Source organism: Nilaparvata lugens, chromosome 1 (genome assembly GCF_014356525.2).
Source record: "Nilaparvata lugens isolate BPH chromosome 1, ASM1435652v1, whole genome shotgun sequence".
NCBI classification, from domain to species: Eukaryota; Metazoa; Arthropoda; class Insecta; order Hemiptera; family Delphacidae; genus Nilaparvata; species Nilaparvata lugens.
In genome coordinates, this window is record NC_052504.1 from 41,539,223 (window position 1) to 41,561,402 (window position 22,180).

The following is a 22,180-nucleotide window of genomic DNA, read 5'->3' on the forward strand; positions in this document are numbered from 1 at the left end:
TCTTTCTATATCTATTTATCTTCCTACCTTTTCTCTTTCTATCTGATTACCTTCTACTAGTATCCATATATTATATTATAATATCCATATATTTATCCATATAATATCAATTCTTTCCCACATTGAATCATACTATTCCTCTTCAATTTTATGGGGATATTATTCATTATCAGTTGTATTATGTATCTTTTCTCAATTGATAACTTTCTTCAAAGATTTTTCGTTTTTCTGCTGGCTTTTTCTTCTCTTTTTCAGTTTTTACTGGATCCCATTTCGCTCTATCTCCACCATGAACACGATCTTCCACTACTGGATTCCATCTCTCTCTATCTCCACTTGGACTCGATTTTCCACCACTGGATTCCATCTCTCTCTGTCTCCACTTGGACTCGATCTTCCACTACTGGATTCCTTCTCGCTTACCTCCACTTGGACCGATTCTTCCACTACTGGATACCTACTCGCTCTATCTCCACTTGGACCAGATCTCCCACTACCAGTTCTTCCTCAATCTTCGTCTTATTCACCATTAGGATTATTCATCACCGGAACTCCACACATCTACATCTAATTGTGTTTAGTGAATTTTGTTTTGAACTAGTGCTTTAAATAGTGAAGGGAGCCGAACTGTCAAGGCATGCTGAATGCACTTGAATCAAGAGACTTTTTCATTTAGGTTAAGTTTTATCAGTTTCATCCCCATTTTCCCCGTCATGTGTTGTTCTGAGGTCGGTTCACGATTGGTCTGCTGCTTCCATGATGCCTCTCACTGACACGTCAGCTCGCTCGCCCTCAAGTAGGTATGATTATTTCAATAATAGTAATAATGACGCAGGTATGTTTCTAGCAAATAAGCTCCACTCTTTCAAAAAACTTTTCAAGGCTGCTCACCTTAACGTACAATCCCTCAGTTGCCACATTGATGAACTCAGAGCAATCTTCCGTTTTCAGGACTTCAATATAATCGGAATTTCCGAATCATTTTTGAAGCCTAGTATTTCATCAAATTTTGTTGCATTGCCTGGATATAATCTTTTCCGGAATGATAGATTAAATAAAGCTTGTGGGGGTGTAGCAATTTATGTGAAAGAAGGTATCAAAACAAAAGTTTTAATCACATCTAAACAAGAGTATTGTTCCAGGCCAGAGTTTATGCTACTTGAATTATCCTTATCTAGTACTGATAAATTACTCGTTGGTATCTGTTATCGCCCACCAAAAATAGGTCATTTCACAGATTTCGAAAGTGCCTTGCTTTCTCTTATGCCTTGTTATAACCGTATACTAGTTATGGGGGATATGAACACCGACTTGAACATGACAAATCGTAACTTTGACTACTTTCAACTGACTACAATTTTCCAATGCCTAAACATGACTATTTTACCTCTCGATCCAACTCATCATTCTAATGAATCAGACACACTCATTGACCTTCTCATTGTTAGTGATCCCAATGAGGTTGTTCAAGCAGGCCAAATCTCAGTCCCAGCTATTTCTAGACATGATTTGATCTACTGTGTACTTTCCCATAAGATACCCAAGCCAGAACAGAAAATTATCACTTATAGAGACTTCAAAAACTTTGATGAAGCCGCCTTCCTGACTGATGTGGCTCAGACTCCATGGCATCAAATTGAAGCATTACCCTCAGTTGATGACATGGTCAAGACTTTCGAGAATTGGACTTTGACTTTGTATGACAAACATGCACCTTATGTGACAAGGAGGATTAATAGAAAACGACGAGTACCGTGGATGACTGAAGACATACTTAAGATTATGGGATGTAGAGACAAAGCACATAGAAAATTTAAAAAGACATTTGACTTGGACAGTTTGATAGAGTATAGGAGCCTTAGGAATAGGGTTAAACAGGAATTACGGAACTCAAAGATTAGGTACTTGAATTCGTTTATGACAAACAATAGACAATACTCTAAATCACTTTGGCAGGGAATAAAAGAATTCGGGCTTGGCAAAGAGAAATCGAATCCACAAATTGACTTACCATTGAATAATATAAATGACCATTTCGTTTCACACTCTAACCAATGCGACGAAGTTGTCATTGCTAATCACATTGATGATCTTGAAGAGCAGGTTACAAACTTAGATTTACCAATCACTGATCAATTTCATTTCCATCCAATCTCAGAAGAAGACACTTTCAGAGCAATTCAACGTATTCATAGTAATGCTATGGGTGTAGACAAAATTCCTATTAAATTTATCAAGAAGATGTTATTTGCTGTTTTACCAACCATTACATACATTTTCAACAAGTCACTTGAAGAAGGCATTTTCCCTGAAAACTGGAAGTTTGCTCTGGTTTGCCCTCTAAATAAAGTTCCATCACTCAATAAAGTTGAGGATTTTAGACCAATCAGTATTTTACCTGCATTGTCCAAAGTGCTAGAAAGACTCATTCATGCTCAAGTTGTAAAATTTCTAGACAACAATAGTAAGCTTCATAACTTTCAATCAGGCTTTAGAAAATTCCATTCAACTGAGACAGCTCTGCTTCGTGTCACTGATGATATAAGGTTAGCTATGGACCAAAGAAAATGCACCATCCTCACCCTATTTGATTTTTCTAAAGCATTCGATACTGTTGATCATACAGTCCTTCTGAATAAGTTGGCTATTCTTGGTTTCAGTCACAACTCGTTAGTTTGGTTTAAATCCTATCTATTAGGTAGGAAACAATGTGTATCTGTCGGTGACAAAAAGTCAACTTGGAAAAACGTTATGCATGGAGTACCACAAGGTTCAATTTTAGGCCCTCTCCTCTTCACTTTGTATGCTAATGACCTTTCTTCCATTATCAAATTCTCCAGTTTCCATACTTATGCAGACGACCTTCAAATCTATTTAAGCTGTCCCATAACAAAAATTAATGAAACAGTTGGAATAATGAATCAGGATATCAATTCGATAGTGGAATGGACAAAGAAAAATGGCCTTAAGCTTAATCCCATCAAAACACAACCCATTATAATTGGATATTCTCGTCTTATAAACAATATTGACCTTGAATTGATTCACAAAATTAGTGTAGACGGTAATGACATTCCTTACTGTAGCTCAGTTAAAAATTTAGGCATTATTATGAATAATACTCTTGACTGGTCAGAACAAGTGAACAAAACTTGTAAAAAGGTATTCTCAGCCATGCATGCATTGAAGAAAATGCACGATATCCTCCCTAGAAACATTAAATTATTATTGGTTCAATCTCTCATCTTCCCACATTTAATGTATTGTAATTCTGTTCTTAACGATATGCAAGTCACTCTGAATGATAAACTACAGCGTTGCCAAAATTATTGTCTACGTTTCGTCTACTCTCTCCAACGCCATGATCATATCACCCCAGCCCACATTGCTAGTTCAACATTAAGCTTCCCGATCAGAGGCTTTTTCGAATAGTCAAGCTTGTTAGAGATATCTTGATATACGGTAATCCAAACTATTTTAAAGATGATTTCAAATTTGTCTCTGAAGGTAGGAGGATAGATGCTTCACATACTAGAACCGGAGAAAGTACTTTAAGGATACCCAATCATCGAACTACTATTTTCACAAAATCCTTCTTAGTCAGTGCCTGTCGTGCATGGAATGCACTTCCTGTTTCTATCAGGTCCATCGAGAGCCGAGCGAGCTTCATCCTAACTTTAAAAAACATCTTTTGGAACAAATGACTGAAACTGTCCGGCCCTAGAACGATCACATGACATCCATCCCCCACCCATCCCACAAATACAAACCTTTAAACCATGTTATAGAACGAATTGTATATATATATATATATAATATATATATATATATATATATATATTATATAAACTCATGTTATTTCAATTATCCACTGCATAATGCTGTATATTACTGAAAGTTGATAACCCTGATCTACTTTCAGCCTACTTCATTTTATTAATCAATTATTTGATCTTATCTACCTATATAATTATTTTACTCTATCAATTTTCTGTTTTTTTTCTCTTTAATATTCATATTGATTAAAACTTAACAATATTTCCATTAATAAATAAATCCTTAGTTTAAATAACGAAATTAACGTTTTGGTAGAGAGTTAGTGGGGAGGATATTTTTAATATTCTTTCCGAAGAATGGACATTGTTATGTCCAAAGCTCCGCCAATTTATGTAGATGCATAACAATATGATTATTATCTATAGTTATTATATTACAAACTGCTTTTTCATATCATATACAGTTCAATAATTATTTTCTTAGTCTATATTATGTAAATTCATCTATAATGTTGCTGTATTGTAAGCTATTGTATATAAGTGTATAAGCCAGTATATATTGTAATCTACATAAATAAAGTACTCAATCAATCAATCAATCAATCTTTCATTCTTTCTTCCTTCTTTCTTCTTCCTTTCTTCCTACTTCATAAATGTCAATACTTATTCGCTACCTAAAAAAAAAGGAAATGAATTTTGATAAATAATTAAAATTGGTTCTAGTTCAAAGAATATGAGTTGAAAATTTGAAGTTCATTGATCAGAGCAATCAGATGTAGTCGACGAACTAACAAACAAACCTACAAACGAACGATTCGAGGTTTAAGTCTTCAGTAAGAACTCGATACGATCGTTCAATTATTCAATGTAGAAGTCAAATCATTGGGTTGCAACTTTTTATCTCAGACATTAGCAATTATTAATGTTTGAATATAATAGCTTATTAGATGCTATCAGGTGGTTAGGAACAAACAGAAAAAATCTAATTTTGTTTCATTTTCAGGTGGTCGAATGCCCGATGGAACATTCTCCACTTCAATAAATTCGACGTTTGAGAATCTGATCAAAATTGACGAATCAAAAATAGTATATGGCTTGGGTGATGGTGGTGAAGCAGTCACACTCAAGGGTCGTGAATTTCTCGAGGGAGAAGCGTCCTATAAGAACAAAGCGTTCAATTTAGTCATTAGTAATAAGATACCGTTAAACCGCACAATCAAAGATGCCAGACATCCAATGTAAGTAAATCAATTTGAAAGTATTTTACTTCATTTAATGTTACATATTCTCTTCAATTAACAAATTAACTCACGTTACACTGATGTATTAAAGTAATCTTTATCAACGTACAAGATAATTTGTCTTCAAATAATCGTAGAAGTCACATATAAAATATGTAAAATTGCTTCTCACCGGAGACTTGTCATAAGGCGCCCGACCATGGTGATATCTTCCGAGATTGTTTCATATTAGAACAATACGATATTTTCCCTGATGTAGGCCTAGAAATTTATTGTTGCGTGTTGAGCCGCCTTTTTTTATTATTTTGGAAAACATTTCAAGTGAAAGTTCAACCACCACCATTCAATCTCGTATTGCTAAGTTTTTGTTTGCTTATTTGCTGTGAAAGTAGGTTCAACTGTTGATGGGTATTAATTAAATCAGTGCAATAATGTGATTCAGTATATTGAGTGCAATTCATTGAGACCGGTTGCGGCAAGAACGTTTAAGTTGTTTTTTCCATTGTCACATCAGCTATGATAGAGCTTAAAATTTGCACTTGGTTTGTTTTTGTTTATTAGTTAACCCTACTTCAGTAGCCAACATTGTTTCGACTGGTGCATTTAGTGGTTTTGCCGTTCGCGCTTATTATGAATACAATAAATCTACACAACGAGCTTTTCGACGACAGTTCAACATTCCACGCAACAACGCCGTTACTACTGCAAACATAATTCGGTCCTGGATTCTGCAGTTGGAGGAAACTGGTAGTACAATAAAAACAAATTCTTAGTGTTGTCGCAAATCGATTAGAACGCCAGAAAATGCGCAGCAGAGCATCAGAACAGCAGTCCAACAATCACTGGAACGCTCTGCTCGACGACATTCTTTTGCATTGGGGATCTCAGACCACATTTTAAGAAAGATTTGACATTTCCATTTAAAGTTCCATTTTTTTAGAATAATGTTTGCCCAAGAATTACGCCTATTAGATATTACTTTATTTCATATAAAATATGTGTAATAATTGTTATTGCATGCTCCCAAGTAGATAAATCACATTTTGTTTGGCTTGAAAAAAATTGAATCTCCACCCAAGTTTAGTGTAGTCTTATTGTAAATCAAGTAATTCGTTCTGACTTAGCTACCATTATCATACTCAGTAGCATGCCTGTTATTTTATTCAATAGCTTGAAATCTTGTAGTTTAAATCCAATGTAATTTACCTGTCCAAAATTACATGTACCTATCCAAAGTAGTATTGTAATATAATTATTCAAATGTACCTGTAAATTTGGTAATATGCTTTGAAGTATTGTTTGAACTATAATTGTTATATTGTTGTGTTATTCAAGTATTTTTGTTAAATTGTAATTATTCTATTAATTTGTTAATTCAATTTTTCATGTTATTAATTTTCAGTTATGCAGTAGTATTCTATTATTCTCGATTACTTGATAATCCACATATAGTGGAGACATTAATAAGAGACATAAAGAATGAAATCGTGCTTTCGTATGATCTGACATTTTATTTTAGTATTTCATTTCTTTTGGGTGTTAATGTTTGAATTATAGAATAATTATATTGTTCATGTATTTCTATTCAACTGTAACTGTATTTGCTAGCGAAAATTGGAATCCATATTATAATGAACAGAGTGTTGATATACGCAATCCCTTAAAAATTTCTCTACAATGTTCACGAAATGGAGCTTTGGCAATGACTCTGACAGCCTTTTTCTGCAACAAAAAGATATCATGCGCTTGTGCTGCACAACCCCAGACTATTAGGCCATATTGGATATGCGACTGAAAAATGCCAAAATAGGCCTGACGAATGCCATCCTGGTCCAGCTCACCACAAAGACGTTTGAGGGCAAATACACTGCTGCTCAACTTATTTTTCAGACTGGCAATGTGATGGGTCGATGTGAATGGATTGGAAAACATTTCAAGTGAAAGTTCAACCACCACCATTCAATCTCGTATTGCTAAGTTTTTGTTTGCTTATTTGCTGTGAAAGTAGGTTCAACTGTTGATGGGTATTAATTAAATCAGTGCAATAATGTGATTCAGTATATTGAGTGCAATTCATTGAGACCGGTTGCGGCAAGAACGTTTAAGTTGTTTTTTCCATTGTCACATCAGCTATGATAGAGCTTAAAATTTGCACTTGGTTTGTTTTTGTTTATTAGTTAACCCTACTTCAGTAGCCAACATTGTTTCGACTGGTGCATTTAGTGGTTTTGCCGTTCGCGCTTATTATGAATACAATAAATCTACACAACGAGCTTTTCGACGACAGTTCAACATTCCACGCAACAACGCCGTTACTACTGCAAACACAATTCGGTCCTGGATTCTGCAGTTGGAGGAAACTGGTAGTACAATAAAAACAAATTCTTAGTGTTGTCGCAAATCGATTAGAACGCCAGAAAATGCGCAGCAGAGCATCAGAACAGCAGTCCAACAATCACTGGAACGCTCTGCTCGACGACATTCTTTTGCATTAGGGATCTCAGACCACATTTTAAGAAAGATTTGACATTTCCATTTAAAGTTCCATTTTTTTAGAATAATGTTTGCCCAAGAATTACGCCTATTAGATATTACTTTATTTCATATAAAATATGTGTAATAATTGTTATTGCATGCTCCCAAGTAGATAAATCACATTTTGTTTGGCTTGAAAAAAATTGAATCTCCACCCAAGTTTAGTGTAGTCTTATTGTAAATCAAGTAATTCGTTCTGACTTAGCTACCATTATCATACTCAGTAGCATGCCTGTTATTTTATTCAATAGCTTGAAATCTTGTAGTTTAAATCCAATGTAATTTACCTGTCCAAAATTACATGTACCTATCCAAAGTAGTATTATAATATAATTATTCAAATGTACCTGTAAATTTGGTAATATGCTTTGAAGTATTGTTTGAACTATAATTGTTATATTGTTGTGTTATTCAAGTATTTTTGTTAAATTGTAATTATTCTATTAATTTGTTAATTCAATTTTTCATGTTATTAATTTTCAGTTATGCAGTAGTATTCTATTATTCTCGATTACTTGATAATCCACATATAGTGGAGACATTAATAAGAGACATAAAGAATGAAATCGTGCTTTCGTATGATCTGACATTTTATTTTAGTATTTCATTTCTTTTGGGTGTTAATGTTTGAATTATAGAATAATTATATTGTTCATGTATTTCTATTCAACTGTAACTGTATTTGTATGGCTAGTCCGTGAACAAATAAATTGATTATTTATTTATTTAATTACGCCCAGCAGACTACGACAAACTACAAAATTTGTGTTAGCAGATGCTTGCTCAAATCCCTCTCTATGCAGCTTTCTTTAGTAGTGAACGGCACATTTTCATCTTAGTGGGTACGTGAATAAGGAAAGCTTTGCCTCTGGGCTGAAGAAAGCCCTCAAATAATTCATGAAAGACCTCAACATTCTACTAAAGTGACAGTGTGGTGTGCCATCACAATTTAGCGTGGTTGGCCCTTACCTTTTTGAGGAGAAAGAAGTGAACGTGACACTGAACTCCCAACGTTATGTTCCAATACTGAGAAATTTCCTGCAACCCAAATTGGACGAGATTGTTGAAGAACATGGGCTGGCGGATTTGTGGTTCCAACTAGATGGTGCTACTGCTCACACAGTGATAATTACACCAGACGTTTTGAAAGAAATGTTTCCGAGATGCCTAGTCTGAGTGGTGATGTTGGGTGGCCTGCGCGGTCACCACATCTGAGTATTTGCGACTTTTTTCCAAGGGGATATCTGAAGGAAAAGGCTTTCAAAGGCTGCCCTTACACTCAAGCAATGTTGAAACAGCGGATTATGAAGAAGTGAATGCTATACCCCGCGATATGTGTGGAAGAGCTGCTCAAAACTCTGGAGATCGCCTTGAACAGTGCATTGATGCTGACGGCCGCACATCTTCAGGATATTATTTTCAAAACCTGATTAACATAAAATGGTACATTCAACCGACTTAGAAAATAAAAACATGTTTTCATTATGTTTATTCTTAATTACTTTTTATTGCTCCTTAAAACTGCTTAGTCGTTACTGTCGCAGTCTGTATATTTCCCTCGATTGTGTATATCACGAGCAGGTGTAACCCGTGCACCACAAGGGTCTGTTAAAAGCAGAAATCGAGTTTCATAGCTCCATGCTGTTAAAAGTATTAACAATCGTAATAATTTACAATATAAAACTATTTGGTCTTTTATCTCACGTAAACTTTATATCACAAATTGAATAAATTTGTTTCAGTTATTAAATTTAATATAATGAATTGATCAATAGAAAAGAAAATAGGTTTTTATTTTCAACTTTTTTATTTTTTGCTTTAATTAAAACCAGCCAAACTACACAAAACACAGCTTCTCAATCACTGTTGTCTCCAGTACGTATTGAGCTCTGTGGGTACATGCCACATGCTACATTCCATTTTTACATTCCCTGTCTAAACGCACCTTTAGATTAAATTATCACCTTTTTTATTATTGTCTCTCTGGCTTTCTAGAAGCCGTGATATGAACGCAAACAAACTAAAGTGGGGATCTTGATGTGGTTGCAGGTGCTCTTCTTTATCATACAGTAGTCATCTTCCATCAGCCAGTGTAATCGTTGTGTTCTGTAATGAGGCATGGAGTGTCTTACTAAGGACTATTGTTAGCGTTATCTCTCAAACTCCTGATGAACTGCTCAAAGAAATTATACTCATAGATGATTTCAGCGATCATGGTAAGTGGTTATTTGTCACTGAACATTAATTACTTCCACTTCTGAGCAGGTTGAATCGAATTAAAGTTTTCCGTCGCATAGAATCCAAAATCAATGGGAAGAAGTGCACTAATTTGATTATTCGTGTACGATTGTTGTATTTTAAGTTGACTCATCGAATAATTTATAGTACAAACATATTTCTCTTGGAATACCATCACCATTCTGCCTCAAAGTTCATAAACTTTTTGTTGTACTTGAACTCGTATTTAATTATTAAGATTACTTAAAACTTCAGGAATAATAATCGTAACATATGTTTCTGTGTACTTTCCTTGAGTTAATGTATGTAGACAAAATTATTGAAAAGTGGTTGGTGAGGTTTTTTTTGGAAAATTATAATAATTTGAATGAGAAATTCATTTCGTGAAAAATGTACTGTAAAGTGGTATTCATATTATATCAGGGCCCAATCGACAGTACTATTTTTAATACCTGCCATAAATTTCCAAAAATATTGTGAATGCCCATTAGTTATATATTTCCAATTTTAGATGTTTACTTCATTTGAAGTACGAGGTGTGTTAAAAGAAATTACGAGAATTTTTGTTTAATGAAAGATATATTTATTAATTCATCAATACCTATTCTGCCTCCTTCAAAGCAATCCCCTTCGGATATAATAATATACTTGTGTCAATGCTTTTTCCAATTCTTGAAACATTCTTGAAAATCGATCTTCGTAATAGCTTTCAGCTCTTTCAGCGATTCGCATTTAATTTAATTTATGCTTGTAAAACGACGGCCTTTAAATGTTCTCTTAATTTTTGGAAATACAAAAAAGTCACCTGGAGCCATATCTGGCGAATATGGAGGCTGAGGCATTGTTACCGTTTTGTTTTTAGCCAAAAATTCACGAACAAGCAATGATGTTTGATAATGTGTACAAAAGCCTTGAATTGGTTTGCTACAAATCCGGGCGTTTTTTTTTTCGATTGCTTCATGCAAATGGCGTTGAACTTGTAGGTAGTACTCCCTATTGATTGTTTGACCTTGCGGCAGGAATTAATGATGCGCTATGCCCTTAAATCAAAGAACACCAAACACCTTGAGCTTGAGCGTCCAATTTTTACGCAAAATTGAATACAAATTATTTAATCCATTTTTTCCACAAACTCGAAAACACGTCTAACGTTTGCGGCTGCCACTTGTAAATTAAGCAATGAATATTGCTGAAAATTGTATCGTACTTCAGGGACATGTGTACTAACATGATAAAAAAAATAATATATACCGGAGGGCTCTAAACCTGCGAAATTTTACAATTCTCATTACTTTTTGAACACATCTAGTACCTCTATGCTTGAAAGTAGATCCATTCGCTATTACAAAGTAGGCTTAATGTTCTCATGTAACAACTCATTCAAACCAAACTTCAAGTATAACAATTTCTAAAATCATAATGAATATCGGGGCACCGAGCTTCGCTCGTTATTTATTTATTGATAAACAGAACACAATTCTTTAAAATGATTGGGGAAGGACTAACAGGCACAGCCCAAAACTCTTTGTTCCCCGAATTTTGATTTATACACTATAAGCATTTCAAAAAGTATATGTTCATGTACATGTACATGTTCCATAAACTTTAATTCAGGTCCAATTTTTAGTCCAAACATTTGAAAACAGAAAAGTTATAATTTAGATTATTTACTTAAACCAAATTTAATAACAAAATAACACTCACCAATCACTTTAAACTGTAAAATAATGATTACCTTAAAAAATTATGATATACTGTAATTTAGAATAATATACCATGTCATGTCAACAATTCAGATTATTTTGATCAAGTCGATTAAAATTCTAGATAATTTTCATCGTGAGATAAGCTAATTGATTGCAAATACTTAAACAGCTGAACATAATTCTGTCTCTCTTCCACACAGGCACTCGCATCTACTGTTATGGACAGACGACGAAATTATCTTCTGTTTTCCCAAGGATGAATAATTATTATCCTTTTCATGTCCTTCAGCAAGCTTTCCCTGGGATGAGACCTAGTGCAATCGAATTTTTATACCTTAAACCCACTATGTTCCAAATTTTGTGAAAATCGTTAGAGCCTTTTTCTAGATCCGTTAAACATAAATTTATTTATTTATTGAACATAAATAACCAGATATAAAAATAACCAGATAAATATAAAGATATGAAATGAAAAATGAAATTAAATTTATTTCCCAAAAATAAACAAAAACAAAACATAATAATACAACACTTTACAGCATAGAGAAACACTAAAGAGATTTATAAACAGTGTATATATATATAAAAAAATACATAATAATAAATGTTAATCTATGCAAAAAGTACAGAACACTCAAAAGGAAAATATTAATACCTGCATAGGCGTTGAACCTGTGCGCAGATATGAGTTCTAAATATAGAATTCAATACGGTAGTAGTTAAAATTGAAATTGGGAAAAACCAACAACTCAGAATTAGCGGTTAAAAATATTAATTGAGAGGGAAAGAAGAAAAATACTAAGAGAGAGACAGGTTAATACAGAAATTGCTCGCTTAATATAATAGGATAGCCATACTATGTGTGTCATCATGCTTTAATATTGAGTCATCTTATCTTATTCTTAATGTTATGTTTATGATTAAATATAGCCCATAGTTTGTGAACTGATCTTGAAGTTGAGTTCAATCAATTAATCAATCTAAATTTTTTTTCATATTTTACAGATTTTGGATGACTAGATCACAACATGCAAATCAAGGCTAGATATTATTAGTTGAAAGGTTAACAAAGTACACACATTTTCGACTAGGGTTCAATTTTGCACTTGTATTGAATAAAAAGAGTTTGCATTCCTCTAATCATGACGCATGTTGAAGAAATTATTGCATGGCGTTTAGAGGTTCTCCAGAAATATTAGTGGTCTGGTTCATTTTGAATTCGTATAACATATTATGAATGCTGCACCCTTCTCTATATACTCAAAACTATGTAATAAAAATTATTAGCCATGTTGTGTAATCTATCAGCGCGCTTGGATACTTCAATCAGTAGTGAACCTCCCGTAGCAAATAGTAATCTCTCATACAAGGTGGGGCAGATTAGTTTGCTTACAATTCCGGACTCGAAAGAAGATCCCTGGGCTGATTTAGGCCTACCGCAGCTATTTGAGTCAAATCGCCTTGCAAGCCGCACTACCCATGATACTAAGTTTATGACTACTTGGTACTATGATACGGGGATTTCCATTCAGTTTTATTCTTTGATGAATAAATCATATAGGTACGTATCTACTATTTGAAACGCTTAACAAAACATTGGCTTCCGATACGTATTGATGCATCAGCCTGTATCATTCAACACAGCTCAGCTGTAATTTGCTAACTAGCAATACATCAGTCAGGCATGCGCAGTTGGTTTCCTTCTACCTCCGAGCGCTCCCGCGCAAAACAACTACGGATCTTCTCATCAGTCCACAACTGTATTTGGCTACTCAATGAAAACAAAACATGTAAAAATATCACTTATTTCAGAGAACAACGTATAAAAAGCATTATTTTATATTTCATGTTCATCTAGTTTTATTTGGGTTTAAAATTATTGTTATCAGGCGTCCAGTGTATATTTTTCAATACACTGTTTCAGTTGATTTGGAAAGCCATTTCGAACTCTCTGCAAAATATCATTGGATATGTTGGCAATTGGTAACAGGGTGACGCTACAAACTGGTTGTTCAACTCATCAAGGGTCTCGAAGATCATTGTTAACTAATAACTTGAAATAACCAACAGGAAAAACTCACAGCGTGTTAAATCAGGTAGGTTTACTTTTCTAAAGTCCATTTACATCGACCAGCCCAATCTAATGGATGCTGTTTGCCTGATACAATTCTTAAAACAGGATAAAACTAGAGGAACAGAAAATTATATTTGTACATGGTATGGTTTATTGAGTAACCAAATAAGCAAACAAATCTGCCTCACTCTGTATATTGGAAATAAAATTGTAACTTAGACTATATCGCAACTAAGTGGTCAAGTAGTTTTCTGCTTCTTTATCAAAACACTATTCGCATGGTACTTGTTCCAGTAAACAAAGCAATTCAAAATATTTCGTTTTCCTCTCACTAATAGATTTAAAAATGGTCCAAATGATTTTCGAATTAATTTGAAACTGGGATCTTTTATCAAGTACATTAATCTATGAATAGAACAATGCTAATATTGAATTGGAAGATCTTTAGGAGAGTATGTTGTATGTTAATTTTCACAAATCTTACAAATTATTCGTTTCAATACCTTCATTTTTAGTATAACTCAACCTATTCTAGCTTAATCACTCATATAACAAATAGAAATTACTTGTTTTTAATATATGTGAGTACAAGAATTTTGGAATATATTTAAATTGGATGTATTTGTTGAATTTATCAGTAGAATTGGCCTTCAACACTCAGTAACTATGCATTTAGTAGTTTAGAGTTTAAATGCCTTCATGTTTTAGAGATGTCATCATTATAAAATAATTTTTAATTTCTGGTATACGTAGATAATTAGTATTCTGCAACTATTAGTTATCTTTTGTATATTTAAAAATTACCTTTTTAAATTGGCAATTCATTATGATGAGCATCTGCATGAATGCAACTGCATACTGTGCACGCTCAGTACGTCTCATTATTTTCATTAAATTGTACCTGTTTCTTTTAATCGTGTAGTATTAGTTTGGGAAACTCCAATTTATTTATTTTAAAAGAGACAGCCTCTCATTAAGGAGTTTCTTCAATATTCGCTTCTGTATCAATTTATTATGAATTAATATTCTAGTTAAGATGCTGCTCATATAGTACACATAAATTTCCAATAAAAAACTATTCATCCTTCTTGATAGTAAATTATTGATATTTATTCAATTTATCAATTGATTTATCAAGCTTTCTAGAAGATAGAATTATATGAACTTATGAAACACTATTATGCAAAAAATATATTTTAACATTAACAATCCACTGATACACATGCACAACCTTAGAAAAAATCAAAAGATTTGAGAGGTCGTTATTGTTTATTGTATTCGAAAGGACGGATTCAAGGATCAAAAGGTTCAAAGAACCCCACACGCCAATCGAAGCTTATTGTCTTCCCAAGTAATATGTTAGTAAGGCAAACCAATACCTATGTCCTTTACAAGAACAAGGAGTTTTTCCCTATACTAACATTCCATACATCACCTGGTTGCAATCCTTGTCGCAATCCAGTGTGATATGCTTGGCAGTCTCTTCAGACTGATTAGTCCTCGTGACCTACGTGAGTTCCAATCCTGGCCTTCTTTGTAGGTCCTTCCGCTGAGGAAGGGGCGGCCAAGTTGCCTAGGGCGCCCGGCCACCCTTGACTCAGCCTCTTGACCCACATTTGTGCCTGGTTTTTCACCTATCACTGGTCTCTTGAGTTTTTTCTCTCTCTGCCCCTCCGAAACTTCGCAGGATGAAAAGCCTCACCTCTCCCAAGAAGGTTTGCCTAAATGTCTGCCCTTCTTTGAGCAGTGGTGATTTTTGGCCTCTCCACCCACAAACTCGTGACCTACGTGAGTTCCACTCCTGGCCTTTTTGTAGATCCTTCTGCTGAGTGCTGAGAGAGGGGACCCCAAACTGCCTCTAGGGTACCTGGTCACCTTCGACTCAGCCTGAGTGATCGTTAACCAACTACTGTAATAACTGGGAAGTAGTTGTCTCAGTGATCGCACTGATGAGTTGACGCTCTGATAAGTTGAGATACATGCGTCTGTTACTCCCGTTTTATGTGTGTCCACTTGAGTTGCGAGCCGACTCTTGATGTTCAGATTTTTTTAGTTGAAAAAATTGCTTCCCAGTTGTTCCCAAGTCCTACTAAAGCTGTAGACCGACTCATCCTTCCTATTACGCACAAGCCTAGTGCTAGATATAGAATTACCTCATATTATTGACTATTCAATAATCAATTATAATTAAAGCATACAGTTAAAAATAATCCTATTCGCATTATTTAGTTATCTTTTGTCCTTGACTTTTTTGGTACTGTAAATGTATGCTTGTTTTGTTAGATGAACTCCATGACAAATTGGATTATTATATAAGAACAAGACTGCCATCCAAAGTGAAATTATTTCGTCTGCCCAAACGACGAGGCCTGATTAAGGCAAGGCTGGCTGGAGCGCAGGCTGCAACGGCCGATGTATTGGTTTTCCTAGACGCTCACTGCGAGGCTGGTATACATTGGTGAGTAAAACATTGCCAACTTTAGATAGCCACTAACGGTAGGACCTGCATGCACACACACACACATTTTCCTCATGCATGTTTTGTCATCAGCGAAAGGCTTCTAACATAAAATAACAAATAACAATAAATAAATTACTATAAAATTACAAAGTACTATGAAAAATAATAGATAGTGCTAAGTGTTTGTGTTTCAGTTTACTAAAAGCAGAAACCACCGATGCTCATCATCTTCCTCCTCATTACCCATGAACAAGCCTCGAGTTCACGTAGGCATATCCTTCATCAAAAATAATTTCTTACAAAAGTATTTCAATTCAAATATTTGGAAGTCGTATTCTATGGGTTGTACCCAACTCTTCAGCCATCAATAATTTCGATGAAGATATAATAACCTCTGAGCAGATAACTGTCACAAATAGATATGAAGAAATCATAATATGAAGGTTGTATATTGTGGGCCTTCATTCTTATGATATTTGAAAATTTTAATATCAGAAAAGAGTCAATAATTTTCCACAAGTACTGATAATATTCTCCAGTCCAGTTCTACTCGAGCAGCTGTAGAGATCGGAAGTCTTTATCTCCAATGCCGATAACCGTTTCAGCCGTTCTTGTAGACTCCGGTTAACAACAATGATTAAGGTCGTCAAAACCCATACCTATCAACTGTATATATTTTTAATATTTTACGTAAAATTCTGTGAATTATGGCAAACAAGTGCAGCGAATGTGAAACTGTAATCGACTTGAAGGAATGTATTGAGTGTACCGTATGTGAAAATAAATACCATCCAAAGTGCACTCGTATAAAACCACTAAAAAACTTTCGTAAGCTAGACAAGAATGTAAAACTCAAGAATTTGTGGAAGTGTGATCAATGTATCACCTCAACTAGTAATAATAGTGTTACTGCTGAGGACAAAAATCTGGAATGTATAGTTGACTCCTTGAAAAAATTCATCAATGAATGGTTTGCAGTATTTAGTGAAGAACTGTCCGCCCTTACTGTCGCTGTGAATGAAATCAAGGAATCCATGAGAAGCCTACTAACTGATAATGCTAATTTAAAAAAAGAATGAGAACGTTTGAAGATGGGGGCAAATTGAAGTTCGTGTGGGTGAAAGATGGGAAAATTCTCGTGCGTCAAACGCAAGATTCGCCAGCTAGTAAGAGAATAGTCAAGAATGAAGATCTCAAACCTTTTGAGTAATTCAAAAATCAAAATATCACTGACTACGCTGGAAATCTAAATCTTTTGTCTCTGTCTTTAATTATTCTCTGTCTTCTATTATTCTAATACTAATGTTTTTTTTTTAATAGAAAATTGAAGATTATTGATTTAAGGAGTAATGGATCTCATACGTTGTATTATTTTGTTTTTGTTTCTCTTTTCTTTCGGAATATGTTTGTTTTATTTAAACTTGGAATAATTTAAAATTGTTTGAACTGAGGTTTTGGACATCATTTAGTACTTATTGAGTAGTGAACTTATTGAGTTGTTTTCTGGGGGTTGCAGACTCAAACTCGACTTTCTCAGCTAGTTTTTTCTTTATTTATCTCAATTTTTATTTATAAAAACAAATGCCATTTAATGTTGAAGAAACAATCGATTTTGGTATCTATGATACATTCGAAGAACACGAAATTGCCACTTTCAAACCTAATTATCATTCAAGCAATAGTCAGAGAATTTAGTCAACTCATTACATATCAATATAAGAAGCATTAATAAGAACTTTGATCAATTTATATGTTATTTGAGCCAATGTGAAACTAGAGTTAATGTAATAGTTTATCCGAAACATGGATAACTGAAGACTGTCAGTCATTTTCTTATAGAAGTATAACGAACTATTTATAAAAATAATAAGTATACTAAGAGTGATGGTATCTGCCTATTCATTCGCAATGACATAGATTTTGATAGAATAGAACTGGTTATATTATATATTATTAATTATATTACATTAAGTATATGATTTTTTATTTTTATTTGTCTATCTGTATTGTACTGGTCTGGATTATATCATAAAGAGCTGTAAATAAATAAATAAATAAATAAATAAACCTTTTATTGCAACTTTTACAGTATTTACCTATTGGTACATAGTAAAAATAAAATAAAATTTTCATGGTTGCAAATCAGCTTCCGCTGAGGTTACTTCTTTGGTTGGCACCAAATGAAATATGAACATGATAAATAACATTCACTTTTGAAATTTAGTCTTTGTATAGCCAAACACCGCCGTACACCTTCTTCATCCTCTCCCATTCCGTCCTCTCCTGTGCTACCCTCTGCCATGTTGCTCCACCGCAGACTCTCCTAAATTCCTCGTCCCATCTGTTGGTTGGTCGTCCTCTGCTTCTCTTCAGTGTTCGTGGATACCAGTCTATTATCTTCTTTGTCCATCTGTTGTCTTTTGTTCTCGCTATATGTCCTGCCCAGTTCCATTTTCTTTCTACTATCAACCGTCCTATGTCCTCAACCATTGTCTCTTTGGATATCCATATTTTCGTCTTTTTATCTCTTTTAGTAACTCCCAACATGATCCTTAGCATTGCTCTCATACTAGTTCTCATTTTCCTGATAATTTTTCCTGTGAGAGTCCATGTTTCACAGCCATACAACATATACAGATTATACACATCTGAAGTAATTTTCGCTTATTTTCCATAATAACCGTGGAGCGGAAAAGGTGATTAAATCTTTTAAACATTGACCATCCCAACGCAATTCTTCTTGTGATTTCTCCCCATTGACCGTCTTTTCCAATTCTTTGCCCTAAATATATGAAGCTGTTGACATTTTCGATAATTCTTCCTTGGTTCAAATCAATTACTTCATCTGCTTGACAATTGAAACTCATAACCTTTGATTTTTCAAAATTTACTTTAAGGCCTATTTGTTTTGTTTCTTCCATCATCTCATTTAACATATCCTTAACTTCACTTGCACTTCTTCCTATAAGAACAATATCATCGGCAAATTTCAAGCAGTTCAACCTCTCCCCATTGATATCTATGCCTCTATCTTGCCAGTCTAAATTTTTGAAGGTTGTTTCTAAAACGGCATTAAATATTTTTGCAGATGGCACATCACCTTGTCTTAATCCTCTTTTCACACGTATCTCTTTACTCTCTCCTCTTACTGAACATTCTAATTTCATATTCTCATATATATATTTAAAAATTTGTAAATATTCATCTTCAACACCAAGTCCAGCTAACGTATTCATAATAGCGTTGGTTGTTACACTATCGAATGCTTTTTCAAAGTCGATGAATAGTAGGACCATTTGGAAATTGTATTCCCTCGCCTTTCGTATCAATTCCAGCAGTACTAAGATATTGTCTAGTGTAGAGAAATTTTTCTTGAATCCGGTCTGATCGTTCTGTGTTGCGGCATCTAAATTTCTTCCTATTCTGTATGTTATTATTGCAATGAAGACTTTGTAAATTGTACAGAGGAGACTTATTGGGCGATAGTTCTTTACTTCTTTTCTGTCTCCCTTTTTATACAGTAGTATTAGGTTAGCCTTCAACCATAAATCAGGAACTTTTCTATTTTTTAGACATATATTAAACAACTTGACTAGTATACTGGTTACAGCTCTTCCTCCCGCTTTTATTTCTTCATTTGTAACTCTGTCCGGTCCTCCCGCTTTTCCTTCTTTTAATTTGCTTATTACTCTCTCCACTTCACTTTCCAGGATTGGAAGGCTATTTTCTACTTGACCTGCATCCAGCTGTTCCTCTCTCCTTCCACTGCACTCTGCCGATGTGTCTGTTTCAGGCCCCTGTATACTATATAATTTTTCATAGAAGTTACAGATTGTCCTGAGAATACCTTCCACTTCTCTCTCTTCCTCGCCAGTCTCATTTTTCATCGAGATCATTATATTGGTGCCTAGCTGTTGTCTTCTCAATGTTTGTTTAATACTTCCTCTTGATTTAATTGTGTCTTCTAATTCTTCAGTTTTCTTGAGCGCTGTCCATTCTTTCCATTTTCGCCTTATTAATTTAGAAATTTCAGTGAATTCAATTCTATCCCTATCAGACGTTTTCAGTCTTCTCCTTTTTGCCAAAAGTCTGATTATCTCTCTTGGAGTTGAACGTCTTCTGTTTCCTTCTCTGTCGTTCAAGGTATCACTTGTACTTTTAATAATAGCAGATAGTTTACTTGATATGTCTTCCATATCGGAGCATTCAGTATTCATTCCATGAGCTAGGTTTTCTTCCAATTTCTCTTCAAATGATTTCATTTTTAGTGCTTCTGAACTCAGTCTCGTGCGGACTTTTTTGTTGAATCTTCTTCTCTCTTCTATTTTTATAATCATCTTAATTGGTCTATGGTCACTTCCTATGTTAACATCATTCTCTACGTCCACATCTTGTACAATGAGTTTTTTGTCTGTTATGAAGAAGTCAATCTCATTTTTTGTTTCTCCATCCGGACTCATCCAAGTCCACTTTCTTGTTTCATTTTTCTGGAAGAAGGAGTTCATCAAATACATATTTTTCCCTTCAACAAATTCAACAAGCCTATCTCCTCTTTCATTTCTTTCACCAAATCCGTAGTTTCCAACACATTTTTCACCGTTGTTCTTGCCAATTTTTGCATTCATATCTCCCATTATTATATTGTACCTACATATATCCTTTCCTAAGGCATCATTCAGTTCTTCATATAGTTCTTCAATTTCCTCATCAGTTGAATTTGATGTTGGTGCATAGACTTGTATTATTTTAATTCTACCCATTCCTTCTTTGAGTTTCCAAATTATTGTCGATATTCTGTGAGTATGTTGCTTGAAGCTTATGATTTTCTTTTTTGTCGCATTGTTTATTAGAAAACCTGTTCCTCCTGTTGGACCATTGCCATTCACGTACAGAACAATATTATCATCATCCAGGCTCAAACATTGTTCTCCGTCTCTCCTTACTTCCGCAAGTCCTATTATATCCCATTCTACATTTTTGACCTCTTCCACCAGCTGTTCCACTCTCCAGTTCTCCCTAAGAGATCTACAATTATATGTGAGTATAATGATATTATCTTGATTTTTTCTCTTCGCCGATCTTCCATCCTTTCCGAAGTCTTTATCAGTTGGTTTCCTTTCATTTTCCGTTCTTGCTATTGTAACTCCACGCCGTGGTTGCTACTGTGGTTGTGAAGGCTCTTCCACACCACCCCGCTCTCTTCCAATTCTCTTTATATATGTTTCCATTGTATTCAAGTTCTTTTTCTTCACGAGTCGTTCCGTATTTGTGTTTTGGGTGCTTGCGTCACCGTCGCCTCCTGTTGTGGGAGAGCTTCCCTCACTCCTTGGCCTTTTTTTTCTTTTTCCTTATTATATGCTTCTTTTAAGCTATCCAGGTTGTAGAGCTCACCGTCAATCATAAATTTATCTTTTTCATTAGGACCTGTTTACCTCGTTTCTTGTATTCCATAAGAAATGGGAATAATTCCTTTCTGATGATGCACGTTTCCATGTCAAGGTCTTCCCTTATTTTGATGTGGTTAAACCTTTCTTCTCTTGACAACATGTATTTCTTCCTCAAAACGTCGTTCCTAGTAAACGTTGAAGTCAACTGTGCTCTAATTGGTCCATCCTTTTCAGTAGGATTCAATTTTCTCAAGTTATCGATATCCTGATTTCTAATATCGACGCCAATGTATGAAAATATTCCTATTATTTCTTCTCGTAGTTTCCAGTAATTGCCTCTATCTTTCAGGCCAAAAATGATCAAGTTTCTATTTCTATCTGAGTTCTGTTTCCATTCTCTTTCCGTTTTTATTTGCGTTTTCAGTAGTTCTACTTCTTGCTTTAGGGTTTCCAGTTCATCATTGAACTTTCTATTGATTTCATCAATTTTCGTCTCCAGACAGTCTAGTTTATTTAACTTTTGAAGAATCTCATCTAATTTTCCTTCCATTTTCAGTATTTAGTTATTTCGTAAAGATCCACTAATTACCCCCTTGAACAAAACTTAATTAATACTTCCACAAATACGGCCATTAACAATAATAATAATAATAATAATAAGCAAAGCGTTGATAAAAATGTGTCTCAAAGGAAAGGTAACAAAGGAAAACCTGGGAAACGCCAACGAGAGCAATCGTGGCCCTGGAGAGAAATTGGAAGCTC

The 22,180-nt window shown here is 34.4% G+C and overlaps 1 protein-coding gene across 2 annotated transcripts in view; it reads left to right on the plus strand.

Moving 5' to 3' along the window:
* LOC111044285 (polypeptide N-acetylgalactosaminyltransferase 1) overlaps positions 1–22,180 on the plus strand; it is a 69,191-nt gene that overhangs the window by 14,451 nt on the left and 32,560 nt on the right. For both annotated transcript variants that reach the window (XM_039434158.1, XM_039434152.1), the window contains exons 2-4: positions 4,780–5,014; positions 9,602–9,768; positions 15,854–16,028. In XM_039434158.1, the coding sequence (XP_039290092.1) occupies positions 4,780–5,014; positions 9,602–9,768; positions 15,854–16,028 (577 nt within the window). The remainder of the gene's footprint in view (positions 1–4,779; positions 5,015–9,601; positions 9,769–15,853; positions 16,029–22,180) is intronic.